The sequence below is a fragment of the Drosophila sulfurigaster genome, chromosome 2R (genome assembly GCF_023558435.1).
Source record: "Drosophila sulfurigaster albostrigata strain 15112-1811.04 chromosome 2R, ASM2355843v2, whole genome shotgun sequence".
Classification (NCBI taxonomy): Eukaryota; Metazoa; Arthropoda; class Insecta; order Diptera; family Drosophilidae; genus Drosophila; species Drosophila sulfurigaster.
Genome location: NC_084882.1, coordinates 7451618 through 7462372, shown reverse-complemented (window position 1 = coordinate 7462372; position 10755 = coordinate 7451618). Strand labels below are relative to the sequence as shown.

The 10755-nt window shown below is 36.2% G+C and overlaps 1 protein-coding gene across 1 annotated transcript; it reads left to right on the top strand.

The window, feature by feature from the left end:
• Positions 1-5604: 5604 nt before the first annotated feature.
• LOC133836658 (uncharacterized) lies at positions 5605-10534 on the top strand. Its single transcript, XM_062267250.1, has 4 exons — positions 5605-7024; positions 7081-7317; positions 8693-10075; positions 10137-10534. The coding sequence occupies exons 1-4, from the start codon at positions 5644-5646 to the stop codon at positions 10421-10423; spliced, it is 3288 nt and encodes a 1095-aa protein (XP_062123234.1). The 5' UTR covers positions 5605-5643; the 3' UTR covers positions 10424-10534.
• Positions 10535-10755: the final 221 nt, after the last annotated feature.

Sequence of the window (10755 nt, the reverse complement as noted above, 5' to 3'; positions counted from 1 at the left end):
ATGTCGAAGGGGTCGTCATCCAATGGGGAGTGCGGTTGGGATTCTATCGGTAGTGTGAAAATTACCCTTTCTCCGCGCTGCCACTGCCTTTTACCTGCTGATGTTAAAACTAAATGTTCTTCAATTACTGAAAATTAACATACTTATATATGTACATATGTTATAAACAAACGTACACAATTGTATGCAAATATGTGTGGTCATGTGCATAAGTACACATACTTTATATTTATAAATATGTGTGCTGCTGAACACGAGCTAGTGCTCGTGTAATAAACATACATTCATATGCACATACCTATAAAACTATGGGCAAATAATTAGTCTGCATTTTACCAGCTGTTGTTGTTGATTTAAATTACATAATTTAATCGATGTTCAGGAAAAATGGGATGATAAATGCAAAATATGAGACATATTAAGATAATACATTTAAAAAAAAAAACCAATTATAATAATATTTCTTTTAAGTTTGTTAGCAAAATAAAGTGCATTTGCTATTTGCCTTTGTTAACCTCTACAATGAATACAACTGATTATTAGCTGTGGTGTCACGTTAACAAACTTTGCATTTTATCTTCAATCACAATCTGACTAATTTTTGACATTGCAAAGTAAAACACAGCAATAAAGAACTGAAAGAAAAACAAGAACAAGTAAGAAAGCAAGAGTCCACTTTTAAGGCAGCAAATGATATGTTTGCATGCAAATCAAATTTGTTTTAATTTTAGGAAATATATTGACCTCGATTGTATATTTTGAATGTAAAACTCCATAAATATACCAAATTCGACATACATTCAGTATTTGTGTGATATATTATTTTGGAATATTAAAAAAAAATAATGTACTACTTTTGGTTTTTACAAAATGGGTAGCGGGTATCCCACAGTAGTTGTCTTACTTGTTTAAACATACACTACACATACACTTCACTATTGTGAAGGCTATATTATATAATATACAAAAATTATTAATTTGACGAAATGACGGCAATTTCACTTTTAAATTTGTTAATTTCACTTTCTACTTTTCGATTTGAATGGATAAATGCATATATATGTAAATAAAAAGGCAAGTACTGAGTTGAGCGAAATAATTATGGATTAAATTTTTTCATAATTTATTTGTATTCTTTAAAAATAGGTAAAATGTAAATTTTTCAATTTGTTTCTGAAATAATTCATTTACGTCTATAAAAACAAATTTCATTTTTTTGTAATACGATTACTTAGAAAATCGATTAATTCAAATAAATACGTACATACGCATGTCCCATTACTCTATCGTAATCGTTTTATATGTACTCATGTCAATTTAATGATCCAGTCGCTAATTGGCACATACTGCTGAAGTGCCACTCAGAATGCAGTATTAACCGTTCGAAGGGATTGCAATTTTATCGTCGCTTGTTCCATGGCTCGTAATACGCCAAGTATCACCAAGCTCGGCATCGGGCGCTGTAGCTTCTTAGAGGTGCTCAGCGCAGAGCATCGCATATTAATGAAGGCTCAAGCAGAGCTGCGTTCGTTAAAAGCTGTAATTTCATACAGAAATTCACAATGCCATCAAATATGCGCGCATAAACCAAAAAGGAGCCCGCATTCAAGAGCCACAGCTCGCACTCAGATACCCGCACACAAATCCACATCCTCATCCACAAGGGATCACACTTGTCTATTCGCGTTTAGCTCAGGAACCTGCAACCTGACGAGCTGCCTCACCTGTAGGTAACTACTGCCACCTGCATGCAGCACCCAATTTCCGGTGCTTACGTAAATACATTATGCAGCTTACAACTACTTAGCGAGTTGCAACTGTATTGTACAATGGCAGAAATCTGTATATCTATGTATAAAAAGAGGTAACGTGTTCAAATATATGGGACACTTATTTAAGTATGTTCAACGTAGAATACCGCTACAATGTAACATAACAGTGATAATTCAGTTTTTAATTTGTTTGATCATAGGTGTTTGTACCTTTCAGCAATAAGAACTTCTTAGTTATGCAACGAAATAACAATCTTTAAAAGGAACATAACTTTATTGAGAACTTTATCATTATGACAAAAAAAAAGTCCAGAGTGCCAGAGAAATACACAATATGAAATGCACGTTTAAAATTTAATTATTTCGTTTATAATTTCGATAAGAAAAATAGGCATTAACTTTCAAACTTTTTTGGTAATTATATTATGTATAAACTTTAGAAATACAAAATACTATACAACAAAAATACTTTTCCTCTAAAATAAACTAAAACTAAATATTTTAAAGATACATCGTACTGAAACTTGTTAAAAATTATTAAACCTTAGTCAATGTTAGTGTTTTGTGAAGTGTTTGCTTGGCAGCCAAATAATTAATATATATTCTTCAGAAATGGATTTGGTTACATAAAATATGTTTTCGCCTCACGGTGCTGCGGTGGCAACTGTAGAAGTCTTGCCTGGATTTGGATTCAGTGGCTGCTACGTGGCATAAAGTGGCAAATTCAAAGGCACAACTTTCGTCGATACAAGCAGCAAGTGCTCGAGCTTCTGTAAGCACGCAATAAAAGTGCATGGCAAAACTAGAGGAAAGGTGAAGATTACGCACTGAATGCGAATGCCAGTTTTGGCCCAGACGTTACATATTCCCACTCCCTGTTACATCCTCTCATTGCCCCATTTTTCCCCACGCAAGCAGCCGCATCATCTGACTTTTTTTTTGTGTTGCAAACTTGGTGAGAGAATTCGCACATTTGTGTCAGCTCAACCGCGCCCACTGAGACGCGAGGAGACACACTGAGACAGAAGCGCACACATATGTACATTAAGCAGCTGCACTCCATGGCACTGCACTCCACTCCATTCTTATGGCAAACATGTGTGATACGGCACTTGCACCTGTAGTCTATCTTCTGTTGTCACCCCTTTTTTTCCCCCTACGCCCCATCCCCAGCTATCCAGCACGTTGACGCTGCTCATAAAAGTTAAGGACTTGCATAACTTCTGGCATTTATGAGCGCTTTTCACTTGCTCTTGGCAGTAACTCCACTTCGCGTTTACCCCATGCTTCATTACGCAAATGCCGTGTTTTCAAATTATTTTACATGTACACACATTGCTACTACCCAGTCACTCTCTCCTCTCTCTCTCCCTTTTCGTCGCTTTGAATTAAAGTCTGTGTACGTGCTTGTTAGTAGCATTTTTATATGTTTGTTGCGTATTTTATAGAGCTGTGACAAACTCCTCTTTGGCGGTTTAGAGCAGCTGAGAAGGTGAATGTAGAATTCTGGGGCGTCGGACAACGTACAAAACAAACCCTGATTAGCGTCAAATTTGTGTCACAGCTACATTTTAAAAGCTATGCCTAGTTGCAGTTCCTGAGATGTTTGCAAATTATTCAACTAAAATGCAAGTGTGTTTAGATATACATATATATTAGATCTTCTTCTTGAAATACTCCACGTTGCTATGAGCTGCTATAAATAAAATCTCTTACCTGAAGTCAATTATGCATTCAATCGCTTGTTTTAATATAATTATTTTTATTGCACAATATTTAACTTAATCTTTCTATAGCAAGTAATTTTTCCTTTTCTTACAATGTCAATCATAAGCCAGACAACATATTACAAATGTTTTTCATTCAAATGTTTGCTTTTTTCAACATTAAATTAATCGATATTTTCAAACTTATTATAGTGCTTTTGTAAATAGCATGTTGATAAAACATATGGATAAAACAATTATTTAGTGTTGTTCAATTATAAATATCCATAAATATTAAAAAAGCAATTGCTTAATTCACTTAACGTTAGTTAGGAATTTTTAACGTTAGCTAAGAAATTTTGACAGTAAAACATTCTTTTTACATCAATAATAATAATATGCTTTCCAATACAAAATGTGTTAAATCCCAATGTACTTTGTATGTTCAAAATTCACTGGTAAATATCTTAAGGATACGCAAACTCCACGGTATACCAAATCAGAAATCTACAAAAAAAAATAGATTAATAGTAATTTAATTTAATTATATTTATAACCTGCAACTTACTATTGATGATAATCAAGTACCATAAATGGAGTCGAATAAATATTCAATACGAGCAATATAAATATGATATATCCTTAAAATGTTCACTCTTAATTGCGTACAATATATGTAGTTATAAAATATATCACAACTGTTTGGTTCTATGTAAGTAAAGGCAAAATAATAATTCAAATTATTTGTACTATAAGAAACGATGTATATAATTAAATTTGCACATTCATAGTAAACTTGACAAAATTAATGAATGTAAAACCACGACATTGGCCAAAAAGATGCAAGTTTGCTTTACATAATTATTTCATTAAGTGTGTTCTCAACGCTCTCTACGCTTGTCATAGGAGACCCAACATTAAATACACCCAACCCCTAATATTTTGCTTTCTCCAGGAAAGGACAGGATAGAGAGAAGAAATATGAGAAACAAGGGGGAAGTCCGGTTGGCTTTCTCACTTTTGCACTTACTAATTCTTGCATTTAGCAATCCAGACGCAGAAGTAATACGACTTGAGGCTTGAGCCTTGACCTCAGGCAATGCTCTGCATTTAGTCAAATACGTTTGCAGACTAACGACGCGTCGACGACTGTGTGCTAGTGAGAGTGTGTATAGCATTGCTATTGGGCGTAGAAGTGGGAAGGGAATTGAGGGCATAGCTCATTAACAAACATTAGTTACAAATGCTGTGAATTACTTAAGGAATTAATATTCCATGCTTCACACACTAAGCGAACTTCGCAGTGGCAGAACCTTAATCTCCCAAGGTTTCGCACATTCACATGCACGTTCACCATGCTTTTGGATACAGACACACACACACAGCCACGCCAGCCAGCATGGCATAAAATGCTCCCACAGCAGACCCCCAAAAGAGCAGCAGTCACAAGTCCCCGCATACTATATTTCTTAAATCATGCTTGCTTAGCTTTGGCTTACGATGTGGCGTATACTTAATGTGAACTAATTCATTTATACTTTTATCCCCGCACAGTCCATCAGTGGCATGTGCTTTTCGGACATTCCCATCTTGATTCCTTTGTGCTCATCACCATCATCATCATCATCGTCATAATGATAATCTTTTTCATCACTGATTATAACGATGGAAATAGAACCGCTTATTTGTCTGGGAATTGTCTTTCACTGCTTCTCGACTGATGATTGTCAGCCCCAATGCGTATTGAATTAATGAACCTTTTATCTGCCTATTCATCACTTCGTATAGCTCTGGTATCGATTTTAGGACCTTTGCTAAGTATCAGTAATTTAAATAAGCATCTTTTAACATTTTGGTGATCTTTTATACTCAAATGTTCATTGCTTTAACGTTTTACTTAAACTTATTTAGATTTTCTGAGAGTAAAAATAATGAAACCAATTCAATTCTTCACAGACTCTTTCTCAATTATAACCTCAGGCAGAAGTTACTTTGCTTTAAAAGAAATCTACAATGTTTTAAAAGTACATCACTTAATGATCTCATGAACTTGTCATAAAGGGTCAACGTATTTTGCATTTTATATGTCTCTTGACAAGATAATAAAATGTGTGAAAATGTCGCTCCCAAGATTAGTATAGAATCAGAATCTGTCGGGTGTAGCCATGAATTCGAAAACATTTCTAATCGTTTTGTTATTCGTATACAGCACAAATGCAGCATTCAGTGACTTGATCAATGTGTTTGTAACGCTGCCCAATGGCAATCTTCGAGGACGCGAGAACGAAAATCATTACAGCTATGAATCGATACCTTATGCGGAGCCGCCCCTGGGACAACTAAGATTCGAGCCCCCACAGCCTTACCATCGCATTTGGGATGAAACCTTCCAGGCAACTCAGCCACCAGTCAACTGTTTGCAGTGGAGCCAGCTTATTGAAGAGGAGGATAAGCTAACAGGCCAAGAGGACTGCCTCACCGTAAACGTATATAAGCCAAAGAACAAGCTGCATCACAGTTTCCCTGTTGTGGTCGATATTCATGGCGGATTCTTCATGTTCGGCGGTGCAAGCAATGATGGTCATGAGATGTTTATGAACAGCGGAAAGGTGATTCTTGTAAAGATTAATTATCGTCTGGGACCGATTGGATTCGTAAGTACAGGCGACACAATATTACCAGGAAATTTGGGACTCAAGGATCAACGGTTGGCACTGCAATGGGTCAGGAATAATATTGCACAATTTGGTGGAAATCCCCACAAGATTCTTGTAATGGGACTCGATGCTGGCGGAGCTTCAGTTCACATCCATCTGATGAATCAAGCATTTAATAAAGTGGCAACGGCAGCTGTTTCTATTAGTGGAAATGCTCTCAATCCATGGGCTGTGCAGGACGGGGCAGCTCGTCGTGCCTTCGAGTTGGGCCGGGTTGTGGGTTGTGGTCTATTGGATAGCTCTGAAGAACTAAAGGCCTGTCTGAAAGCGAAGGATGCATCACAAATAGTTAGAGCTGTGGAAAATTTCCTCATTTTGGACTATATTCCCTTTACACCGTTCGGACCTGTCGTCGAACCCTCAAGTGTGAAAGATGCAATCATCACTCAACATCCCATTGATCTCCTTAAAAGTGGCAACTTTTCAACAGTCCGATGGCTGACCTCCTACGTTGAGCAAGATGGTGGCTATAATGCCGCTCTGTTTCTCAAGAAAGAATACGACGAACACGAATTAATCGAGGAGCTGAACAATCGCTGGTACGATCTTGCGCCCCTCTTATTGTATTATCGTGACATGATAAATAATATTGAGGCGCTAGATGAGCATTCACTTAAGATAAGAGAATTGTATATGAAAAATGAGAAATTCAGCACGAAGACTTATCCACAATTAACACGCATGTTTACTGACATATTGTTCAAGACGGGAGTTGAGTTATCCTTAATGCTACAACGATCAAAGACTTCCGTTTATGCTTATCTATATAGCAATCCAGCTACCAGTGGTTTGGGACAATGGTTAGCTAAGCGGGACGACATTGAACTCGGTACAAATCACCTATTAATATTTATTATTAAATTAATTAATGAATTCATATTACAGGCACTGTGCATGGGGATGACTTCTCGCTTATTTTCAAAAGCTCATTTCGTCAACAGGAACGCAAGGATGAGATACTGATTTCATCCAGCTTTATTAAAATGATCGAAGATTTTGTTAAAGATGGTATATTGCAATTTGGCAATTGTGAGTTTCAACCCAATATAGCCGGAGGCAACTATCGTGTGATGCACATTGAGCGTGAGGGTTGCTCGAACCTTCAAATGAAAACGCTTCTATAAAGAAGTTTCAAATATGGCCAGGCAGTATATTCTTAAATGGTTTTTAATATGTCAATAATATAAATCTGTATGGAACTAATATTTTTCATTTGGAAATAAATTATCCTGATTACTATTTTTTGTGTATTATATCTTTTCAAAATTTATCAAATAGGAACATAACTAATGACTTATGTCTAGGCTTAATATGTAATAACAATAATAATAATAGCAGGACAATAAAATAGTCTCTGACCTACCAAAGTAAAACACATTGGTTTTTTTTCCAAAGAACAAAAGGGTATTTTAACTTTCAAATGTAAGTAACATGCCAAGTACAACCCTTCTCAAAAGTCTACCTCTCTCTCCGTATAGAAAAAATAGATTTCAGAGACTACAAGAGAAGAAGCTTTAATTTTGAAACAGCACTTGTTATTTTTGCACGCAGATCAGGTTTGTCTAAGATTATTTCCGCGTCCATTTCCACACTTCGGAAAATCGAATAGAAAGAGTAATTTTAAGCTAGAGCTATGATTTTTGGTGCATGTAACTACAGTTCCTATGACTCCTGATAAAATACATAAAACTTTTAGAAGTTATGTCAGGCCTTTTTTTTTGTCCTATACTTCAAAATAGGCCTCATTTTTTGCTGATTCGGATCAGAAAATGTGTTATAGTAGCTGTTGTTTTTCAAAGTAGTTAATGAAAATTATTCCATGCGCATGTTATGTGTGGGTTTAAAACTAATTAAGATTGGTAAAAAAAAATTAACAAGAGTTACCTTCCGACAAAATAAATGCATTGGAACAATAATAACGCGTAATTCGAAAGCTACGATTTAAAGAGATGTTGTCTTATTTAATGATAGCATTAAATCAGAATATATAGTGGGAAGCATATGATACATGTTTATCCCTTCTGACCTCAAGGGGATGTAAAATTCGTATATATAAATAATTTAAATTGGTAATTAACACAACCGAGGTTAAAGAAGTTTTTTTTGTTCTTATTAACCTATTAATCGAGTAGCTTTCATATTAGATAATGCTTGGAGGTCGGTTATTGTGCAAAAAAATAACAATTAATAGACATACTAACATATGTATACAAATGTTTATGCAAATAAATTAATAATTAATAGACATACTTACATATGTATACAAATGTTTATATAATTTCATTTAAAATGTATTCGATTTTATAGATGTGTTGCCCCTAAAAGGTGCAATGTTACAATTTTAAATATATTTTTAATGACTTTTTGCATACCAGATCAATGGAACTAATCGCATTGTTCTCAGACTATCTTTAACTATATTCGGACTTGGAGCACTGTCAATAAAACGATCTTGAGTGTTGCTTCTTAGAGTAGTACTGTGTGGATAGCGATTGAGTTGAAGTCATGAATTCCATCATTTTGACCGCATTGTTGAGTCTATTGGTAACAGTTACCTTTGCGCAATTGATAGTCGAGTTACCGAATGGCAAGCTACTGGGACGTGATCAGGGATTGTATTATACCTACGAGTCGATACCATATGCAGAGCCTCCAGTGGGCGAGCTGCGGTTCGAGCCTCCCCAGCCATACAAACAAAACTGGACTGATGTTTTTGATGCCACAAAACCTGCAGTAGTATGCGCTCAGTGGAGTCAGTTCATTTTGCAGCCGTACAAAAAGACGGGCAGCGAGGATTGTCTGACTGTCAGCATATTCAAGCCAAAGAGCGAAAGTCAAAAGACTTTCCCGGTTATAGCAAATATATTTGGTGGAGCTTTTTCTTTTGGTGGCACGGTTGAAGATGGAGCTATGCCATTGATGGCCAGCGGCAATGTAATCGTTGTGAAAATAAACCATCGAGTTGGATCGTTGGGTTTCATCAACACTGGTGATTCTGAGCTCCCAGGGAATGCGGGACTTAAGGACCAAAGGTTGGCATTGCGCTGGATTAAGGATAATATTGCTTACTTTGGTGGGCAGCCTGACAATGTACTTTTCCTGGGATTCTCTTCAGGTGCAGCATCAGTGCACCTTCAACTTATGAACAAGGAACTGGAAGGTTTGGTTAAGGCAGCCGTATCAATCAGTGCCAATGCTTTAGATCCTTGGGTGGTGCAGAGAAATAATGGACGACATTATGCTTTTGAAGTGGGACGTTATGTTGGCTGTGGTCAGCTAGATTCGAGCAAAGAGCTCAAGAAGTGTTTGAAAACCAAAGATGGATTGGAAATAGCATCTGCGTTAAAACAGTTTCTAATCTACAACTACGTTCCATTTGCACCTTTTGGTCCTGTGGTCGAACCAGAGAGCTCCGCTGATCCATTTATCACGGAACACCCGATTGACATTATTAAGAGTGGAAAGACTGCGCAAATTCCTTGGCTGGTCACTTACACTCCAGAGGATGGTATCTATGATGCGGCTCTTGGGCTTTTAAAGCAGTCCAATGGCAAAGAGATAATTGACGAGCTGAACCATCGCTGGTATGAAGTGGCACCCCTTTTATTCTTTTACCGTTATCAATCGAAGACTGTGGAAGAAATGGACAACCACTCGAGAGATCTACGACAGCATTACATGGGTAATCAGAGCTTTGGCGTGGACACGTACTTTCACTTTCAACGGATGGTCACGGATATCATGTTGAAGAATGCAACTCAAAAATCAATAGACCTACATCGCAAATATGGAAAAAGCCCCGTATATTCGTATATTTACGATAATCCAGCAAATAATAATTTTGCGCAAGTTTTAGCGGAACGAACGGATATTCTTCTAGGTAAGCAATTATGAAAACCTTCCGTTTCGATTTCGTTAATTTAAAAAAAAAATTATTACAGGAACGGGTCATGGCGATGATTATTTCCTTATGATGAACAATCCAATTCGAGAACCGTTGCGGTCAGACGAAAAAGTTATCTCATGGAATTTTGTCAAGATGCTGGAGCGTTTTATCATTACTGGAAAATTAGTATATGATAATTGCGAATTCCGTGACAATGTTGGAGAAAAACAATTTCAATTGGTTGTGATTCAACGAAACGGATGCCACTTGACTCAAGTGGATGAATTACCTGCAACGGTATCCAACCACATTCCAAGCACACCAGTTATATATTTCGGTTAGCGTAGAAGTTACAAGAAATCCATGACATTTCTAACTGGGCTTAATTAATTACTCCAATTTGTATATTTTATAACAAATCTATGATTATTAAAACATATTTGTGGCGCTAAAGTTTTATAATTTGAATTTAACTAACATGTTTAGTCTTTAGCGTAGACATTTAGACATTTTTTAGTTATCAAAAACTTTACAATAAATAAATAAATAAATAAATAAATCTTTTCAAAATACAATTAAGAAAGCTACAGTCGAGTCTTCTCATCTGTAAGATCCCCGCTACACATTTTAAATAAAATCAAAACAGCAAACGTGCTTAAATAAAAAGTGTTAAA